This window comes from Hylobates moloch, unplaced genomic scaffold (genome assembly GCF_009828535.3).
Source record: "Hylobates moloch isolate HMO894 unplaced genomic scaffold, HMol_V3 SCAFFOLD_1, whole genome shotgun sequence".
Taxonomy (NCBI): Eukaryota; Metazoa; Chordata; class Mammalia; order Primates; family Hylobatidae; genus Hylobates; species Hylobates moloch.
This window is the reverse complement of record NW_026652276.1, coordinates 99,297,151-99,319,095: the sequence shown is the minus strand read 5'-3', so window position 1 is coordinate 99,319,095 and position 21,945 is coordinate 99,297,151. Positions and strand designations below refer to the sequence as shown.

General features: G+C 41.5%; 1 protein-coding gene across 2 annotated transcripts in view; it reads left to right on the top strand.

Annotated features, from left to right (window-relative positions):
* TRIM4 (tripartite motif containing 4) overlaps window positions 1–20,685 on the top strand; it is a 28,991-nt gene extending 8,306 nt beyond the window's left edge. For both annotated transcript variants that reach the window (XM_032756002.2, XM_032756004.2), the window contains 5 exons: window positions 1,922–2,017; window positions 2,750–2,980; window positions 7,851–7,873; window positions 8,134–8,231; window positions 18,812–20,685. In XM_032756002.2, coding sequence (XP_032611893.1) covers window positions 1,922–2,017; window positions 2,750–2,980; window positions 7,851–7,873; window positions 8,134–8,231; window positions 18,812–19,395 — 1,032 coding nt within the window. In that variant the 3' untranslated portion in view covers window positions 19,396–20,685. The remainder of the gene's footprint in view (window positions 1–1,921; window positions 2,018–2,749; window positions 2,981–7,850; window positions 7,874–8,133; window positions 8,232–18,811) is intronic.
* Window positions 20,686–21,945: the final 1,260 nt, after the last annotated feature.

The window sequence follows — 21,945 nt, the reverse complement described above, 5'->3', positions numbered from 1 at the left end:
ATGAAAAGTTATACCTATTAGTAATTGTTAGTTTTCTGGGGAAGAATTTAAAAAGTTGTACAGATTATTTTTTAGTTCTAATCATTTCTTTTTTTTCTTTTAGTTTTTTAAATTTATTTTTAATTAAAAAAATTTTTTTATTTTGACATATTGTGAGACTTACAGAAAGTTGTCCCAGGCCACCCTCCAGCATTTGACACTATTCACTAGTTTTGTAATTTAAATGGTCTCTTCCTTTGGCATAGGAGAAACCGTTCTCTCTTGGTTTTTCACCAACTGCTCACCTTAGCTTCTTTGCAGGATTTTGATTCTCTACATACTGCTTAAATGTAGTTGTTGCCAGTTCTAGCCTTGATCCTCTTACTTTATAGAATCTTACTGGGTGATTTTACGCACACCCAAGGCTCCAACTGCCACCTGCACTTTAATCCCGAAATCTGCTTCTGCAGCACAGATCTCCTTCCCAACTCTAACTGCTAACATATCCACTTGGATGTCCCACAGGCATCTCAGACTCGATTTATTTAGGTGAAATTTATTTTCCCTCCTCCCATTTACACACTGCTCATCTTCCTATATTTTCTAATTTGATAAATAACCTGCAGTCCATCCAGTTACTTAAACCAGAACCGAGGGGGCTAAATCTGGAGCCTTTCCTCCTGCAGCCATTTGATCACCAGTTCCTGTGGGTTTTTCTCTTGTGTGTTTCTCTAACATTTCTGCTTCCATCTCTGCACTCGCAGCTGACATTCTACTATCGGGTGCTGCCCCTCAGCCCAATTTGTTAATGTTGATTGACTTGCTTTATTTTTTAATAACTTACTTGGGTTTTTAAATTACAAAAATGGCATATGCCACTTGTAGAAATTAAAGCAAAAAGGCATAAAATTTCTAGTACCCCACCTCCAAATTTGTAAGCGATTCTTTTTCCTTGGAAGTCACCAGTGTTAATACTTGGGTATACATCCTTCCAGATTTCCCTTGCCTTCACATACAAATACACACACACAGATAAACATGTATGCGCATAGACACGTTTATTCTTTTCAAAACAGAATTATACAATACATATTGTCTTATGGCTTGCTTTCAACTTACTGTGTATTTCATGTCAATACATAGACAGCTACCTGAAATTGATGCAAAGTATCAATATAACATAATTTATTTAATAATTCCTAATTAGTGGATAATGAATAATGCTATAGTGACCATTTCTTTACATATTGGTTATTTTTGCTAGTGTTTTGTTGCATAGATTATTAGAAGTAGCATTATACACATTTAAAATTTTGTTAAATCCTGCCAGTTGTCCATCAAAAAATGGCACCTTTTTAATCTCCTGTGGCCTTCTCCCTGCCAGTAGTAGATATTTGCTAATCTTCTAACAGTTTTTAGTTTTTGCTAACATACCAGGAAAACTCAGTATAGTGTTGTGATGATTTCAGACCAGAATAGTTCTTATCATAGGCCTGTGACCGTCTTCAGTATTTTCTCAATCTCATTCTCTGTTTTGATTAGGTGACTTTTAGCTCTTAAAAAATGAAGTTGCCAGGTGTGGTGGCTCATGCCTGTAATCCCAACACTTTGGGAGGCTGAGGTGGGAGGATCTGGGAGCCCAGGAGTTCAAGACCAGCCTGGGCAACATAGGGAGACTTTGTCTCTACGAAACATAAAAAAGTTAGTTGGGCCTGATGGAGCATGCCTGTAGTCCCAGGTACTTGGGAGGCTGAGGTGGGAGGATAACCTGAGCTTGGGAGGCTGAGGCTGCAGTGAGCCATGATCAGGCCACTGCAGTCTAACCTGGGTGACAAAGTGAGACTTTGTCTCAAAAAAAAAAACAACCAAAAAACAAAAAGAAAAAAGAAGATGATGATGGTTGGAGATATGTTTTCTTAGCTGTGTGTGTTTCTGCTGGCAGGAGAAACTTCTTAAGTCTCAGCGTAATCTCGTGGCCAAGATGAAGAAAGTCATGCGTTTACAGGATGTAGAAGTGAAGAACGCTACACAGTGGAAGGTAATAGCAGAAGTGGTTGGATATTTCTTGCTCCTGAGGTCCTTTTGGTCTGGGACATTTCTTGCTTCTGAGGTCCTTTTGGTCGTGGGGTTTTTGCAGTTCACGTAGAGTCTTGGATGCCTCAGAACCTCTGTTTCCTCCATATCATGTGACTGAAAGAAGAGCTTTCTGGGTGTCAGTTCAGTTGTCAGGCCCCTTGTAGATACAGGGATAGGACAGGAAGTACCTGTCCCTGCTGCTAGTGGCTTTGGGTGATAATGAGTTCCACATACTTCATCCCCATGTCTCTACTTTAAGGTAGAGCCCCTCTCCTTCCTACTTTTTCCTAAATATACTCCCTAGGTTAGAGTCGGTTTGGGCCCATGGCATTGTGGAAAGAAACAGATGAATGGATGCACACACAAACACACTCACACTCCTAAAGATTTAGCAAAACTAAACAAGTGTTCTGAGGAACAAACTAAGTAGTAGATGTGAAAGTTTGTTTTAGTTTAAAACTTGTCAGTAGTAGAGACTGAAATGTTAGGAAGAATGAATGAATACTATAATGACTAGTACAGAGCTATCAAGTAGGTATAAATAAAGGAGTAATGGAAATTTTAGCGGGGGTGGGCAGGAGCTTTTCAAGAGGGTTTGATTAGGATTGACTGTGGATTACTGGGGAATTGTGTAAGGAATTTAGTAGCTGGGGTCAGGCAGAAAAAGGAGTGAGCAAATCTCATGTGGCCTTAGGATAAGATAAAGAGTCAGCGAATGAGAATCAGCACGGAGTTTTCAAAGCTGCACAACTTCCTGGTTGAAGAAGAGGACCTGTTTCTTCAGAGATTGAACAAAGAAGAAGAAGAGACAAAGAAGAAGCTGAATGAGAACACGTTAAAACTCAATCAAACGATCGCTTCATTGAAGAGGCTCATCTTAGAGGTGGGGGAGAAGAGCCAGGCCCCTACCCTGGAGCTGCTTCAGGTGAGACAGTTACGGGCGGGGATGATCTCGTCTTCACTAACTGAACTCCCTCTTGTCTTTAGAGCTGAATGTCCTTCCTGGTGAGTGGGTTTCATAGACATGTCTTATCTCTTGCTAGTTCTGTGCTGTCACACAACTAAAAAGCCAAAGATTCACCATTCAAAGGAAATTAATGTGAAATGTAGGTATGCTGAGCTCAGGTCATAGGAGATAAGTTGATTCACATGGTCTCATAGTTCATCTAGGATCTGAGGCTTAGCACATATAAGATTTTTTTCATTCATCTTATGTGTACATTTATAATTATTAAACAATAAAGTAAGCATAAAACTCCCAAGTACATAATTGTATCAACAATTAAGAGACACTTATCTTTCTCGCTTATTTTTAATCATTACAATCACAGCTTGATAAAACTTTGTTCTTATCCCCATATTTTGAGTGGTACTTTCATTTAAATAATTTCCAATGTCTAGCAACCTTTAAAAGATTATAATTCTAACTCAGCACGTAAGTTTGGGTCTTTAGGCCAGTTTGTTATCAAAAGCCCCTCCTTTGAGTTAATCTTTACCTTTATATCCTCTGTAGGTAAAGTGTCCTTATAGCTTCTTTTAGTTTTTGGATAGGGTCCCACATTTGTGACTGTCTTTGTTTTTTCTTTTTGCTGAAATAATTCATGTTGAGTCTTGGATGCCTCAGAACCTCTCTTTCCTCCATATCACGTAAATGAAGATGGAAGGATCTCTAAAAGGTGTTGTCAAGAACATTTTCTGTCTACCATTACCATTTTTTTTTCATAAGCAAGAGACAATATTCTGTTCTACTCTTAAGAAAGTCAGAAACCTGGACCCACCCGGTAGTTATTGTCAATAAGAAATTGCTAGCTAGGTTTTATATGATAGATACAACCTAACATTTAAATTAAATGTAATGACTTTCAAGAATTATGTAAAAGTTTTACAACATGCTTAAGCAATGCAGTTGCAAGTACATATCCAAATGTGTGTCATAAAAGAATCTCTGAAATAACACATTTAAAATACAGGCTTAACATCTGATTAGAATCTGAAACCTCTAAGATACATGTGAGCCAGCAGAATGTTTGCAAAAAATTATATCAGCAAACGGAAATGCAAAGTTAGGGAAACGATTAAAAAAGATGAAACTGGGGCCGGGTGCAGTGGCTCACGCCTGTAATCCCAACACTTTGGGAGGTTGAGGTGGGCGGATCACCTGAGGTCAGGAGTTTGAGACCAGACTGGCCAACATGGCGAAACCCCATCTCTACTAAAAATTAGCTGGGGGTGGTGGCACATGCCTGTAATCTCAGCTACTTGGGAGGCTGAGGCAGGAGAATCGCTTGAACCTGGGAGACAGAGATTGCAGTGAGCCCAGATTGTGCCACTGCACTCCAGCCTGACGACAGAGCGAGACTCCATACCAAAAAACAAAACAAACAGATGAAACTAGAACATAGAATCTCAGAGCCTGAGAGAACTTACTGTACTTATCTACCTACCTACCCATTTTAAAAATTGATTTCCTTTACTTTTACCCCATGACCCACTTCTAATGTACATCTTCCACATTTTACCTGTTTCTTTTTCCAGTAATGGCTACCTAGGTTGCCTCTAACACCATTACCACTACAAATAATGCTGCAGTGAAACCATTAATATCTGCTCTTTATTGTTTATCTTTATTTTTATTTTATTTAGGTTTTGAGACAGGGTCTTGCTTTGTCACCCAGACTGGAGTGGAGTGGTGTGCTCATAGCTCACTGCACCCTCAAGCTGCTGGGCTCAAGAAATTTTCCTGCCTTGATCTCCCAAAGTGTTGGGGGATTACAGGTGTGAGCCACTGCCCCCCAGCTGTTTTTTTTTTAATTGGTCCTTGGGTTTCTTCTTTAACTCTTTTCTCAACTTCTTGAGTTGGAATACTTGGCTCCTTTATGTTTACCCTTTTGTTTGCTGGTAAATTTAAGTTATACTTTTACCTTTATTGCTCTGTATTCCACAGATTTTGACAAATTGTTATATTTATTGTCATAATAAAATAAACATTAAAACACATTTTAAGGCCGGGTACAGTGGCTCACGCCTGTAATTCCAGCACTTTGGGAAACTGAGATGGGAGGATCTCTTGAGCTCAGGAGTTTGCGCTAGCCTGCGCAACTTAGCAAGATCTTGTCTCTATTTAAAAAAAAAAAGTATGACACTCATGGAGAAAAATGTATAAATCATAAGCTTGACAGATTATCACAAACTGACCATTCATGTAACTACTATCCAAGTCAAAAAAATAGAACATAGCATCCTAGAAGCTTCCTCATGTCACCAATCAGTACCTCTTCCCTTCTCCTCAAAGGGTAACCTCCCTCTGGACTTCCCACACTCTTATTTTTTTTTACTGTTTTTTTTTTTTTGAGATGGAGTCTTGCTGTGTTGCTGAGGCTGGAGTGCAGTGGAGTGATCTCAGCTCACTGCAAGCTCTGCCTCCCGGGTACAAGCGATTCTCTGGGCTCAGCCTCCCAAGTAGCTGGGATTACAGGCGTGTGCCGCCACACCCGGCTAATTTTTGTATTTTTGGTAGAGACGGGGTTTTGCCATGTTGGCCAGGCTGGTCTCGAACTCCTGACCTCGAGTGATCTGCCTGCCTTGGCTTCGCAAAGTGTTGCGATTACAGGCGTGAGCCACCACGCCCGGCACTCGTTGCGCTTATTTTTGAGTGAGTATCTTTCAGGATGCACTCTTTTATACTGGCTTCTTTTGCTCACATTACGTTTGTGAGATGAATCCTGCAGTAGGTATTTGTTTTCATTGCTGTACACCAGTGTTTTGAATCAGGGTGACTTTCCTCCCTCCGAGGGCAAAATCTGATATTATATAGAGACATTTTTGGTTGTCACAACTGAAGGGTGGTTACTACCAGCATCTCTTGTGTGTAGGATGCTGCCAACATTCTGTAATGCACAGGACATGCCTGCTTCATTTTTCTTTTGAGGGAAATTTGGATGATTTCTGTTTCTATTGTTATTAAAAACAGGAATATGTGTGAACATATCTTTTTGGGTGCACATTTATATACATTTCTATCCGTTGTATACCTGTGAGAACAATTGGTCATAAGACATACATGTGTGTTCAGCTTTAGTAGATGATTCCAAACCATTTTCACACTGGTACAAAGTGATTGTTGCGGTTTACACTATTGTTACCAGTGTGTAAAGTTAAGAGTTCCAGTTGCTCTGTATCCTCACCAATACTTAGATCTGTCAGTTCTTTAATTTTAGCCATCCTGAAAGGTGCAAAATGTCATCTCCTGCCCTCAGTCAGCACCCCTTCCCTCTTCCTAAAGGTATATGGAGATATATATATATATATATATACACTTTTCCTTGATAAAGCTATTTTCTTTTTTTTTTTTAATTTTAATTTTTTATTTTTTAGACAGAGTCTCGCTCTGTAACCCAGGCTGGAGTGCAGTGGCACCATCTTGGCTTACTGCAACTTCACCCCCCAGGTTCAAGCATTTCTCGTTCCTCAGCCTCCCGAGTAGCTGGGATTACAGACACCCACCACTGTCTAATTTTTGTAGTTTTAGTAGAGATGGGGTTTCATCATGTTGGCCAGGCTGGTCTTGAACTCCTGACCTCAAGTGATCCACCCACCTAAGCCTCCCAAAGTGCTGAGATTACGTAAAGGCATGAGCCACTGTACCCATCCAGATAAAGCTATTTTCCTGATAACTAGTGAGATTGAGCACTTTTCATGTGGTAATTAACCAGTTTTTTTTTAAAAAAATGAACAATTTAGGTTTACCAGAAAGTTGAGAAGATGGGACAGAGTTCCCACATACCCCTTCACCCAGTTTCCCCTATTGTCAACATCTAGTGTTAATATGGTTCTTTTGTTACAATTAATGAACCAGTGATACAGTTTACTAACTAGAGTTTGTAGTTTATTTCCATTTCCTCAGTTTTTACCTAGTGTTACCATTTTATTTTCTAGAACTGCACCCAGGATACCAGATTTCATTTGGTTGTCATTGCCTCTCCTTAGGTGCCTCTTGGCTGTGACATTTTCTGAGACTTTTCTGGTTTTTGATGATCTTGACAGTTTTGAGGAGTGCTGGTCAGGTATTTTGTAGGATGCTCCCCGATTGGAATTTGTCTGTTTTTTTCTTGAGTTACAGGTTTTTGGAGGAGCTGTATTTTTTAAATACACATTGCCATTGGTTACCTGATATGTTACGTAGGATTTTCACATCTATGTCTTTAAGTAAAATGGGTCTATACTTTTTTCTACTATTTCATTTCATGACTTAAGGAACAAGGTTATAATAGTCTCTGAAAAATCAGTTGGGAAAATTTCTGTTTTTCTCTTTTGTATTATAACTTAGGGTATTTTCAGTTCCATAAAGTTTAGTAAAATTCGCCTGTAGAAAAAACTCTTTGGACTTGGGCATGATAAAATATCCCTTTGCGATTATAATTTAAAAGCAATCTTGTAAAACAACAGGAAGGAGAAGAGTGGAAGCTCAAAGCTGGAGCTGCTGAGGACCCACCAAAAGGCACGCAAAGGAGCAGGCTCTGTGATTGAGACTAGTTGGGGAGGCCGGCAGGAAGCCAGGAGCCAGTTCATGTCATGGTGTCAAAGGAGAAAGAGTAGGGGCGCAGGCAGCATTGTCGAATAGTGCAGAGGGGCCACTTGAAAGAAAGAACCAGATTCTGTCAATCTGTTGGCTTTGGCAGCAGGAGATCATATGTGACATGAGCAAAAGCAACCGTCAAAATACCTGCTCACACGGTTGTATTCCAGGTCTCCAGGAGAAGGTTCGTAACTTGCTTATGTCTTCCTTCTTTTCACAGAATCCAAAAGAAGTGTTGACCAGGTATGCGCTCCTGTTCTCTTATGGGGACCTGGGTGGCATGGTAAAGATACAGGCTGAGCAGAGGGGAAACAAGGCCTAGGCTCCATAGGTCAGTCTGGGCACACCCTAAGCGGGGTCTGAGGAAAAATTCTCCTGATTGCTTCTGTGAGGAGGAATGGGAACAAAAGCCATCTGAACTTTGGGCTAAGAACCTTTGACCGGGAGTGGGGGTCTTGGCTACCCTAGCTGTCCCCTAAGAGCAGTCTTCTCTACCTTCTTAGGAGTGAGATCCAGGATATGAACTATTCCCTTGAAGCTGTAAAGGTGAAGACAGTGTGCCAGATACCATTGATGAAGGAAATGCTAAAGCGATTCCAAGGTGAGCAGAATTTCTAGGACTTGGGGCTCCTTAGAAATCTTTCAAATAAGAGAATAAAGAGAGAAGTCTGAAGAGGAAAGAGGAAACAGCATGCAGCTAATAGAGTGTCAGGAAAGATGGTTAGTAAATGGGTATACACTGCATTCAAGAAACATTTATTTAACACACTGTTACAAGGTGCTAGTGATACAAAAAGAAAGGGACCTGTTCACTTCTTCATGAGTTCGTAAGCACATTGGAGAGACAGACACACAGCACTCACTGTGATATAGTAGGAGCCAGTGTTTGCTGGCGGTAGGAATAAAATGTTACAGAAATCCAGAGGAAGGGCTCTGTTGGGGGCGAGATGGGAAAGTTTGCACAGCAGAGGTGACAGTTTTGAGATTTGAGGGATTAGTAGGAGTTTGGCAGGTGGAAAATGGGGATGACTTTTTCAAGCAGAGGCAGCAGCATGAGCTAAGGGGAGAAAATGGAGGGGTGGGTATCCAAAGAGGCTAAAGAACAAGGTGTATTTTGAGGAAAGGTAGAGGTTGAGGTTGAGAAGAAGAGTGTAGGACAGACTGAAAATAAAGTCATTGGATCTCCAGGGAGGCACCAAGGCATGTACGTGCTCTAGATGCTGTGCTGGCGATTCTCATGTGCACATGTTTGATTAAGAACCATGTTGTAGGCCGGGCACGATGGCTCATGTCTGTAATCCCAGCACTTTGGGAGGTCGAGGCAGGTGGATCATTTGAGGTCAGGAGTTCGAGACCAGCCTGACCAACATGGTGAAATCCTGTCTCTACTAAAATACAAAAATTAGCTGAGCATGGTGGTGTGCACCTGTAATCCCAGCTACTCGGGAGGCTGAGGCAGGAGAATCGCTTGAACCTGGGAGGTGGAGGTTGCAGTGAGCTGAGATTGTATCCACTGCACTCCAGCTTGGGCAATAGAGTGAGACTCTGTCTTAAAAAACAAACAAACAAAAAAGAACCATGTTGTAGATGTTCACTTCTAGCCAAAATGGAGTAAATAAATAGGAGTTGTTTTCTTGTCTGCAGCAACTAAAATAAAAATACAAAAACGAAACAGGCACAATATGTGAAACAACAGTTTTCAAAGCACCAGATGTCAGGCAGTGAAGGATGGTGATTCCTGAAAAATGTGAAACAAATGAGGTCAACCTGTGATTGCCCTACCCTCTGCCTGAGGGAGTTTCCAGACCATGTAAGGCTGAGGTAACTGAGGTAGAGCCAGGGAGACTTGCTGAGTTGAGGAATAGAGCTGGGAGTTCATGGAGAACAAAGTAGTGAGAGTTTGCAAAGTACTGGGCAGTGTCCTGGAGGGGAGAGAGCCGGACAGAGAGAGAACCCTCGCCATCTATGGAGGAACTTCCTAGTTGGCAGAGTTCTGATCAGCACATGCCTGTGAAAATCTCAAGGCTGGAGATAGAAGCTTCTAAAACGATTAGAGGGAGTGGTTCCTGGTGCTCACACAGGGCCAGAACAGTGCCAGTTCCTATCAGCCACACCAGAAAACTCGTAGTTCATGGGCACTGAGTAGTGTACTCAGGAAATCTTGCCTCATTAGCAGAAAATATTTAGCCCTTGACCGGGTACTGCTCCACACCCACCTTACAAATCATGAAAGCAAGACCCAAAGGGGTCAAACTCTTTCGAGGTAACTTAACTGCATCCCAGGATAAAGCCCTAGAAAATCGGAGTTAATGGGTGCAGCAAACCAACACGGCACATGGATACGTATGTAACAAACCTGCATATTGTGCACATGTACCCTAAAACCTAAAGTATAAAAAAAAAAAAAGAAATAAAAAAAGAGCACCTAACAATATAAATTCACAATGTCTGGCATCCAGTCAAATATCATGCATGCAAAAAGATAGGAAAGCAGTGACCCATAATGGAGGAAAATAATCAACTGAAACTGACCTAGAATTGACACAGATGTTAGAATAAGCATGGAAGGACTTTAAAACATTTATTATGAGTGTATTCTGTAAAGAGGTATATAGAGACCAGATCAAAGTTTTAAAGATGAAAAATGTGGTGATTAAGGTGAAGGATGCACTGGATGGGATTAATAGTTGATTAAATATTACAAAAGAAAAAATTGGTGAACTTGAAGACAGAGCAATGGAAACTACAAAAAAATGAAACATACACAGAATGAAACAATTTACAAAAACACAGAGAGCATCAGTGACCTGTGGGACAACTTTATGCAGCCTTATTTTCTATGGTGATTGGCGACCCTGAAAGAGAGGAGTGGGGATGGGGATGGAATAGGAAAAATACTGGAAGACATAATGGCCAAAGATTTTCTGAATATAATAAAAACTAAGTCCACAGATCCAAGATGCTCAACAAACCCTAAGTATGAGAAATATGAAGAAAAATACGCCAAGGCTCATCATAACTTGCTTGAAACCAGTGATAAAAAGAAAATCTTAAATGCAACCAGGAGAGAGGACAGTTACTTGCAGTGGAACAAAGACAAAGTTGACATTACACTTCTCATTGGAAACAATGCAAGTGAGCAAACTCTTTAAAGCCCTGAAAGAAAAAAACTGTTAACCTAGATTTCTAGAACTGGCAAAAAATATCCTTCAAAAACAAAGGTGAAATAAATAAGTTTGGAGGTAAACTAAAGCTTAAAAGAAAGAGTTTACAGCAGACTGACACTTCAAGAAATGTTAAAGGAAGTCCTTCAGACAGAAGGAAAATGCCAAATGGAAATCTCTCTACACAAAGGAATAAAAGAGCACCAGAAATGGTAATGACATGAATAAATATATATTATTGTCATTATTTATTCCTTTAAAAAGGAATTGCAATGGTAAGTTTATACATCAACTTGACTGGGCCACAGAGTGCCCAGATATTGGTCAAAAATTATTTTGGGTGTTTTTGTGAGGGTGATTTTGGATAAGATTAACATTTAAGTCAGTAGGCCTGTGTAGACTGCCTTCATAATGTGGGTGGGCCTCATTTAATCAGTTGAAGGCTTGAATAGAAAAAAAAAGGCTTGGGCTTTCTGATGGATTTCTACAGCATACTGCCTTGGCCTTCACTGCAGCATTGGCTCTTCCTGCCTAATGGCCTTCAAACTAGAACACTGGCTCTATCTGGGTCTTGAGCCTGCCAACTCACACAGCAGATTTGGACTTGTCAGTAGCAACAATCACACAAGCCAGTTCCTTATATTAAATCTCATACACTGGCTGGGTGCGGTGGCTCACATCTGTAATCCCAGTGCTTTGGGAGGCTGATTAAGGAGGATTGCTTGAGGCCAGGAGGTCGAGGCCAGCCCGAGCAACATAGTGAGACCCTGTCTCTACAAAAAATAGTGTGCTGGTGTGTGCCTGTAGTCCCAGTTACTTGGGAGGCCACAGTGGGAGGATGGCTTAAGCCCAGGAGGTTGAGGCCGCAGTGAGCTGTGATTGCACCACTGCACTCCAGCCTGGGCAACAGCGAGACCTCATCTCAAAACCCAGAAAACTCACAGGTGCACGCATGCACACGTGCACACACACACCCACCCACCATACACAGATACACACAGACATATCCTTTTGGTTCTGTTCCTTTGGAGAACCCTGACTAATAATAATTGACTATTTCAACAGACAAAATATGGTGTATTTTGGAGTTTGTAACATATTTAAAAGTAAAATGCGTGACAGTAGTGTGAAGATTGGGAGAGGAGAGATGAAAGTATATTATGATACAGTTTTCATGTGTGAAGTGGTATAATATCACTTGAAGGGAGACTAATAAAAAGGTGTATACTTGTGCCAGTCCCCTACTGACTTCATTAAGGATGGCACCATGTCTGAAAGGCCAAAGAGGAGATCTGGAATAGTGAATGAGACTTGGGGTTTATTGAAGACCTACATGCTGGGCAGTCCAGGAATGGCCGGCTGGACAGGAAAACAAACCACTGCTATTTGTAAAAAGCATGCAGGTTATATACAGCATTTTCATTTAGCAATGTCCACCTGGGACCTTCCATTTAACCCAAAAGAAAGGGCCTCGATTCCCTGTATTGCCTGCATTCCAAGGAATGGACCAGGAGTTCACATGGCCTTTATAGGTAAGGAGTGCATTTTTGGGTTGGCCACTCCTGGATTCCTTAGCTCAGAACTCTGAATACACAGTCTTCTTAGACCATAGGGTTATTCTCAGGGTGTGCTGGAGTTATTGCTGTCAGTAGTGTCTGCCGTACACTGCAGTCCAGCATACCCTCGAATGGCCCCCACATTCTTATCACGTCATTCTCTGCAACTTCCCTGGGGCAAGGTATGTGCAGGAGCATTGCTGCCAGATGCTGCAGCAGCATTAGAAACTACAGCAACAAAAGACAATGACAAGCATAGTAGCAATCATACTCTACAGAAAGCTTTTCCAAGCACTTGGAAGTTGATAAGGTAGAGAATTTTTAGCTGAAATATGGGTTTCTAGGGTTCACATAGCCCTGGTTATAATGTGAGAGTAATAGGGATATATACACAACATTTGGTTTTAATTAATGTGCAACTTCCACCCAGGGCAGCAGTTAAGATATCCAGGGCCATGCGATTTTACACAGTTGCCCAGTGAGAAGAGTGATGGCATGGCACAGGTATCCTTGAAGGCTGCAGCCATATGTTTAGCGAGGTCTCCAACTTGCAGCTCTGTGTCTATTGTTGCCACTTGGGGGCAAAAATGGCCAAGGGGTAGAACCACCAGAATGCACACTTCTGGATGTGCCTGGCTTTTACACTCTCCCAGTTAGTAGGAATGGTGTCTCAATGGGACAGAATGTGTCTGGCAGGTGAGGACGACCCCAGGTGCATCTATCAGCCCAATTATACGGTAAGTAAGGCCAGCTGTGGTTGCCGTCTACTTGTAGCCATCCCCAAGGGGAGGGCATGGGCCCCCACGTGGAGACAGTCACTGTGCCACCCTAGCCACATATTATTGGCTATTTGAAGGGATTGGTTGCATTGCTGTGGGGGTAGCCACCCCATATTATGGGTTTAGCTTGTGACATGCTATTATCATGCCTTTCAGTACATAAGGGTGCATGACTTACTACCTGTATCTGCACTCTTGTCACTCACCCTTGTCCATCGTGTACAGAATACCCTACAGCTGGGGTAGCACTAATCTGCTCCCATACTAGGTGGAAAATATGTCATCTTGTCTCACTGATGGTAGGAAACTCACTGCATAATGTGGTGGTGGTGCTGAAGGGAAGTGGGTGAGGCTCATCATGCCAAGTATAGACATGGCTCCAGGTACTCAAGTTAGCAGCGTGGATGCCCCATGGCAGGCCCATTGTGGAGGAGAGGGACAACTCTCTGCAGACCCAATAGTCTGTTGTGTTCTGGAAAGAGGTCACCATGTGCACCCAGTTGGTGAAGCGGTTTGCTGCACCCCATCTGTGGGCAACAGGTGAGATGTTTAGTGGGTACAAGAAAGGGGAAGCCATTTAGTAAGACACAGGAAGTTGTGTCATTCTGAGAGCACCACCCCTGGCAGTGGCCTGGTGCTTGGTTTATAATACAAAGTGGATTGGGCCCTCTGCAATGCTTTGCAAGTGGCCAGAGTAAGACAGTGGGGGGTATTATAATGTTCTATAAGAGGATGATTGTCCCCTTGCACAAGGAAGGCTGGGATTCGTTATTTTAGAAATACAGGGGATTGGGGAGTAGGATGTAAAATAGGTGTGACCTGTATATTCTTTTCTAGGCCCTTCCCCCATGGAGTGCAAGAACCGACTTGAGAAATCTTTTGTTCTTTTTTTTAGTTGCTACATAATAATTGTACATATTTATGAGGTACAGTGTGATGTTTCAATACATGTATACAATGCGTAATGATAAAATCAGGATAATTAGCATATTCATCACCTCAAACATTTATCATTATCGTCGTCGGGAACATTCAAAATCCGTTTCTACTACCTGGAAGAGTGTAAAATCCCAGGGAGGGTGGGATCGACTCTCTCCCACTCTGTCTGAACTTACTTCCCAGCTTCACCAGTTCCACAGCGGTATAATCCTGCATTGTGGTGGTCTGTCTGCTTTCAGGTGAAGGCAAGTCTTGTAGGGCTACCCTCTGTGGGTGTGGTTGGTCTTCTTTTATCTTGGTGGTGACCATCAGACATGCTGGGAGGATGGGAAACTCTGTGGACTCATCCCAGTCCTCATCCTCCTCGCCACTAGATCTCTTCACGGGGTCCCAGGACTTAGGGTTCCAGGACAATTTAGTCATGGTAGTCCTAACTCCATGTGGCAGTCAGTGACCCTTCAAACAGGCTACTCAACAAACCAGTGTCTCCATTTTGTCATCCTGTTCCCACAGGTGGGACAGTAAGTTCTCCAACACTTCAGCCTGAGCTAATATCTCCCTAGTTGCAACTCGTCTTGTAACTGGTACACCCTTGCCTGTGCCACAAGCTCAGCCTTGGGGGCTGCTCTAAGCACAGTCAGGAGTGGCCAGCCAACTGCAGCTGCCACAGCTTGGGCATTTGACTTTCCCTTAGTTGGATCCACCCCCTGCAGCAGTTCTTCCAGACCTTTTGGTGGGCCCCACCCATCAAGGATAGTGGCTATCGGGCCCCACATACATGTGGACAGCCAGCCCAGGATTTCCCCCGTGGATTCTCCCCTGATCTCATTGTCTTGGCACTTGCGGAATTTTCTCCAACCTCCTGCTGGGCTAATTGTTGTGCTAGACTCCGATTGATTTCAGTATGGGTGGCACTGTGAGAGGTGGAAGAAACCTGGAGCCAGTGAATGAGACATAGGGTTTATTGAGGACTTACATGCTGGGTGGTCCAGGAGCAGTGGGCTGGACACGAAAACCAGTTGCCACTGTTTGTAAAAAGCATGCAGATTATATAGCATTTTCACTTAGCATCCTCCTAACAACTTCCATTTAACCTGAATCAAAGGGCCTTGATCCTCTATACAGCCTGCATTCCAAGAATGGGCCAGAGGTTCAGATGTTCAGATGTCCTTCCTAGATAAGGAGCAGATCTCTGGGTTGGCCATTCCCACATTTCTTAGCTTGGAAGTCTGAACACACATTCTACTTGGACCATGGGTCATTCTTAGGGTATGCTTGAGTTATTGCTATCAGGTGCATCTGCCATACGATACTATAAACCTTAAACCACTAAAATAAAAGAGTTGTAGCTAATCAATAAAAAAAGGAAATAAAGTGGAATTATAAAAAAAGATTAATAAAAAATAAGGCAGAAAAAAGAACATAGGACAAATAGAAAACAGCAAAATAATAAACACAAATTTAATCATACTAATAATCACATTAACTATAAATGGTCTGAATGCGCTAATCAAAAGGCAGAAGTTGGTTGGATTGGCTAAAAAAAAAACAAGACCCGATTTTTTACTGGAAAAGCACATTAAATATGAAGAACCATATATGTTTAAAGCAAAAGAATGGAAAAAGATATGTTAATAGATCTGGAGTGGGTATATTAGTATCAAAGTAGATTTCTGAGCAAAGGATATTACCAGAGATAAAGAATGTTATCCTAATGATAAAGTGGTTAGTTCGTCAAGAGAATGTAAGTTCTAAACATTTCTGCACTTAACAGTGCTTAAAACGTGTTAAGGAAAAACTAATAGAGCTGCAAGAAGAAATAGACAAGTTCACAGTTACGTTTGGGGTTTTCAGTACCTTCTTTTAATAATTTTTAGGATAATTAGGCAATAAATCAGCAGGGATATAGTAGACTTGAATGACATCAATCAACTTGATCCCATTATTTATAGAACAGTCTACCCAACAGCTATATACTACATATTTTTTTCAGTGTACGTGAAACATTTTCCAAGATAGACTAAGCTGGCTGTAAAGCAAGTGTCAAATTCAAAGGATTCAGATCATTCAGAGTATGTTCTCTGATCACAATGGAATTGATAGAAATCAGTATCAAAATATCCTTGGAAAGCCCCATAAATGTCAGGAATCTAAATAATAGACTTTTTAGTAACCCTTGAATTAAAGAAGAAATCAAAAGGCAAATTAGGAAGTAGTTTGAATGGAATGAAAAGGAAAAGACAACATACCAGAATTTGTGGGATGCACCTAAAGCAGTACTTGAAGTGAAGAAAAGTGTATAGTGCTATACTGGAAAGAAGAAACTTCTTAAATCACTGACCTCAGCTTCCATCTTAAGACACTAGAGAAAGAGGAGCAAGTAAAGCCCAAAGTAAACAGAAGAATGGAAATAATAAAAAGCAGAGCAGAAGTCATTGCAATAAAATACAGAAAGCCAACAGAAACCAATGAAACCAAAAGCTGGTCCTTCGAGAATTTCAGTAAAATTGACATACCTTTAATCAAAATGATCAGAAAAAAAGAAAACACACATTACTAATGTCAGAAATGAGAAAGGTGACATCATTACAGATTCTACAGATATTAAAAGCATAATAGAATATTAAGAGCAACTTTTTGCCAATAAACTTGACAATATAGATGAAATGGATGAAGTCCTTAAAAGACACAAATTACAAAAGCTGACTCATGAAGATAGAGATAACTGGAATAATCTTATTTCTATGAAAGAAATTGCTATTAGAAACCTTCCAAGTGGCTTTCGTTTTGTTTTTCTTTTCTTTTTTTTTGGCGGGGGACAGAGTCTTGGTCTGTCGCCTAGGCTGGGGTGCAGTGGTGCAATCTCAGCTTACTGCAACCTCCACCTCCCAGGTTCAAGTGATTCTCCTGCCTCAGCCTCCCGAGTAGCTGGGACTGCAGGCACGCGCCACCATGCCTGGCTAATTTTTATATATTTTTTTAGTAGAGATGGGGTTTCACCATGTTGGTCAGGCTGGTCTTGAACTCCTGACCTTGTAATCCACTGCCTTGGCCTCCCAAAGCATTGGGATTACAGGTGTGAGCCACCGTGCCTGGCCCCCAGATGACTTTCTTGGTGAAACATTTCACCAGACATTTAAGAAATAAATGCCAATTCTTCAAGAACTCATATTGAAAATTGATGAAGAGGGAATATTTCCCAATTCTTTCTGTGAGGCCTTTATTACCATGATACCAAAAATCAGACAAAGACGTCACAAGAGAAAAGAATTATATATCAATGTCTCTCATGAACATAGATACCTAAATTCTCAGAAAGCTTTGGCAAATTGAATCCAACAATATATTAAAAGGATAACGTAATAACAATTTGTATATCCTTTGATATACAAAAAGGATAATGTATAATAATCACAATATATGAGATTTATCCCAGAAGAGCATAGTTGATTTAATATTTGAAAATCGATGTAATTTATATCATTAAAGTAAAAAAAAAAAAAAAAGAAGGAAAACCATGTGATTGTCTCAATTGATGCAGGAAAAGCATTTGTCAAACTCTAGCATACATTCCTGATTTTTTAAAAAAAGTCCTCAAACTCAAGAGACATGGAGAGTTAGAGGGAAGGGAATTTGGAGTCAGGGAGGCCAGGGAGGACATTATTAACACATTGAGTAATGCTGGAGATTGGAGTAAAGGCAGTGGCAGTGGGAGTGGAGGGGACGAAAAGAACCTGAGTGACAAATTTCAGAGGTAGAATTGGTAGGACTTGGTGACTAGCTATTGAAGGTTAGAGGAAAAAGAGTCGAAAATAAAGATTTCAGAGCATGAGTGTTCAGGTGGAGGTGACTCTGACACCTTAGAGACATAGAAGGCAAGATGTCTGCATATGAAGTGGATTAGTCCCGAGAGTATAGAAGGGGGTGTAAGTAAGATAATTAGTTCAGTTTTGAATGATCTGTGGGGAGATTTGTGGAGATGCCCCATAAACAACCGGAACCGGTGAAAAGAGACCTCATTATTCTGTCCTATGTGACATCTGCGTGTATCTAGCCAAAGAACCAGCTAGTTGGCAGCCTTGGTTCTAGTTTTGATTCAACATGTGAGAATTTGTTAATATCTCTCCAAATTTTAGGCTGATTTTCGTGAAAACTTGGGGCATGAAATAATTAGACCCCAGTTTCTAGAGGTTAGTCTTTTTTTTTTTTTTTTTTTTAAGATAGAATCTTGCTCTGTCACCCAGGCTGGAGTGCAGTGGCATGATCTTGGGTCACTGCAACCTCCGCCTCCTGGGTTCAAGTGATTCTTCTGCCTCAGCCTCCCGAGTAGCTGGGATTACAGGTGCCCACCATCATGCCGGGCCAGTTTTTTTTTTTTTTTTTTTTTTTTGGTATTTTCAGTAGAGATGGAGTTTCACCATGTTGGCCAGGCTGGTCTCTCTCTCGTGACCTCAAGTGATCTCTGCGCCTCAGCCTCCCAAAGTGCTGGGATTACAGGCATGAGTCACTGCACCTGGTCTAGGGCTTAGTCTTTTAGAGCAGAAGGGAAATGAGGACTTCAGGTTGCTAAAGGCCATGCTGTGGCCTGCTAGGCCTGGCTGAAGATCAGTTGGGCAGCATAGAGTCATGAATGTTTGTTAGGAGGAGAAAGATGAAACTGATGCTGGAAAAGATGGGCATTTCTGGGGAAGGGTTGATGATAAACTGCCCCACTACTTATCTCAGCTCTCATTTTCTCCACAGTGGCTGTAAACCTAGCTGAAGACACAGCTCATCCCAAACTCGTCTTCTCCCAGGAAGGGAGATACGTGAAAAATACAGCATCAGCCAGTTCTTGGCCAGTGTTTTCTTCAGCATGGAACTACTTTGCTGGATGGAGGAATCCTCAGAAGACTGCTTATGCAGAGAGATTTCAGCACTTACCCTGTGTTCTGGGAAAAAACGCTTTCACCTCAGGGAAACATTACTGGGAAGTTGAGAGTAGAGATAGTCTGGAGGTTGCCGTTGGGGTGTGTCGGGAGGACGTCATGGGAATTACTGATCGTTCAAAAATGTCCCCAGATGTGGGCATCTGGGCGATTTATTGGAGTGCTGCTGGCTATTGGCCCTTGACAGGCTTCCCTGGAACTCCCACCCAGCAAGAGCCAGCTCTCCACCGAGTGGGGGTTTACCTGGATCGTGGGACTGAGAATGTCTCCTTCTACAGCGCCGTGGATGGAGTGCACCTGCACACCTTTTCTTGTTCTTCTGTCTCACGCCTCCGGCCATTTTTTTGGTTGAGTCCATTAGCATCTTTAGTCATTCTACCAGTGACTGATAGGAAATGAGTCTTTTCTTCCCCTGATCAAAACTCCTTCCCTGTAGTCCAGCTCAGGGACACACATCCTTGGGCCCTCTTCTGCCCTTCATGTCTCTATCCTGGATGGTCCATCTTCTGGGTCCCCCTAATGGAACCGTTTGGTATCTGCCCTTTGTATGCTTCACAAGAGGCAGTCCCATGGGAGGTGGTTCTGGCCAATGGAGATGGGACAGGAAATTTTCCAAGGTGCTTTTGGGAAATCTTTTTGTAGCTTTTAAAGAGATGTGCGGGGAAGACATATGGATGTTAGCAGCCATATTGGAACTAAGAACACAGGAATGGTGGAAAGGTAGAAGAAACACAGTTTTTGTTGCCGTTGTGAAATTGTTGAAATTTCCTTCATGCCAAGCTTCTTGTTATATGAGATAATTACGCCCTTATTGTATAAGACAATTTTAGTTGTATTTGGTTACTTGCAGCCTGAAGTATCCTAACTGGCACTAAAGGGATGTAGTGTGAGCATCCCACAGCATAGGCTTATGTCACTTTTGTGAAATTTGACAAAGGCATAGAATCTTTTTCTATCCAGTCAGGCATTGCCTATTCTTTCCAGTAACTACTGATTCCCCCACTTTTCTGTCTTAGAAAATTGCGGGAATCCCCCCTCACTCTGCCCATGTTGCACTCTCTCTCTTCCCAACCATGATTCTGCCCTCAGCTATTAACTGTGCTGTGTATTTATCAAGTTCCTATATTGTATGTACAGGGTTATTCATGTCATCATGAGAATGTTGGAACGCTTGTTAAATACCTTTTGCTAGCCTCTTCATATGCTGTTGCATATGACTCTCATCACAACTCAGTGAGATGGAAAGTGAAATCCTATTTGTACAAATGAGAAAACCGAGCTCTTTAGAATAACTAGCTCAGTATTGGCTAGCTGGTAAATGGCAGTGTTGGGATTAAAATCCAGATTTGTCTGAGATGAAAGCCCATGCTCTTATCTACTCTCCCTTTATTTGGAAGCATTTATTGGATGTTGATCTTTGTTTCAGGTTTTAATTTTGTTACTTTTTTTATACTGTGTATATTTTCCTCAGTCTACCCTTCTGCTCTAGACTGTCTGGACTCAGGAGATTGTGGCAGTTACCGGATAGTTATTTTTAAGATAATGATTGCTTTTCTCTGTTTATATAAGTCATGTGTACTTATTGTAGAAAGTTTGTAAGATGCAAAAAGTATAAAAATTAAAGTTATGCACTACTAACATTTTAATATATTTTCTCCCAGATTTTCAATAAAGACTTTCAGGCAGTGATTTAACGAGGATTTTATTTTAACTTATATTTTAGTTTAAGGGGAACACGTGCAGGTTTGTTCTATAGATCAATTACATGTCACAGGGGTTTGGTGTACATATTATTTCATTACCCAGGTAATAAGCATAGTACCCAATAGGTACTTTTTTGATACCCCACCCTCCTCCACCCTCTACCCTCAAGTAGTCCCTGGTGTCTGTTGTTCCCTTTTTTGTGTCCTTGGGTACTCGATGTTTAGCTCCCCCTTATAAGTGAGAACGTGATGTTTGATTTTCTGTTCATGTGTTAGTTTGCTTAGGATAACGGCCTCCAGCTCCATCCATGTTGCTGCAAAGACATGATCTTATTCTTTTTTTATGGCTGCATAGTATTCTGTGGTGTATATGTACTACATTTTCTTTATCCAGTCTACTGTTGATGGGCATTTAGGTTGATTCCATGTCTTTGCTATTGTGAATAGTGCTGCAAAGAATATATACATGCATATGTCTCTATGGTTGAATGATGTCTTTGAGTATTGGGCATATACTGAATAATGGGATTGCTGGGTTGAATGGTGGTAGTGAGGATTCTTACACAACTTAACAGCATCTTCCCTAACTCCTCCTCCCCTCCTCCGCTTCTTATACATCAGCCATCTTGGCTTGTCTTCCTATTCAGCCTGAGCAGCCCCCTCATTCAACAGTTTCTACTGAGTTCTCAACTTCCCAGGATATTTGCTGTTATAGGTTGAATTATGTTCCCAAAAACATATGTTGAAAAGCTACCTGTGAATATGACCTTATTTGGAAATAGGATATTTGCAGATGTAAACAAGATGAGGTCATTTGGGTGGGCTCTAACCCAATATGATTGGTGTCCTTATAAAAAGAAGGAAACTTACGCATATGTTCACACACTCATGCCCACACATACACAGAAAAATGCCAGATGGAAACAACGTGAAATAGCCTCTGGAAGATGGAGGCAGAGATTGGATTGGAGTTATGCTGTCACAAGCCAAGAAACCTGGGGCTACCAGAAGCTGGGGGAGGCCAGGAAGAACCTTCCCCTAGAAGCTTTGAAGGGAGCATGGCCCCATCAACACCTTGGTTTCTGATTTCTAGCTGCCAAAACTGAGGTTAGACAATAAATTTCCATTGTTTTAAGCCACCCAGTTTGTTATGGCCACCTTAGGAAATGACTACACTTGCCCATCAGGACGTCCTTCAATACCTGCCTTACTAATAGCTAATCCTTTGGAAACTCATCAGCACCTT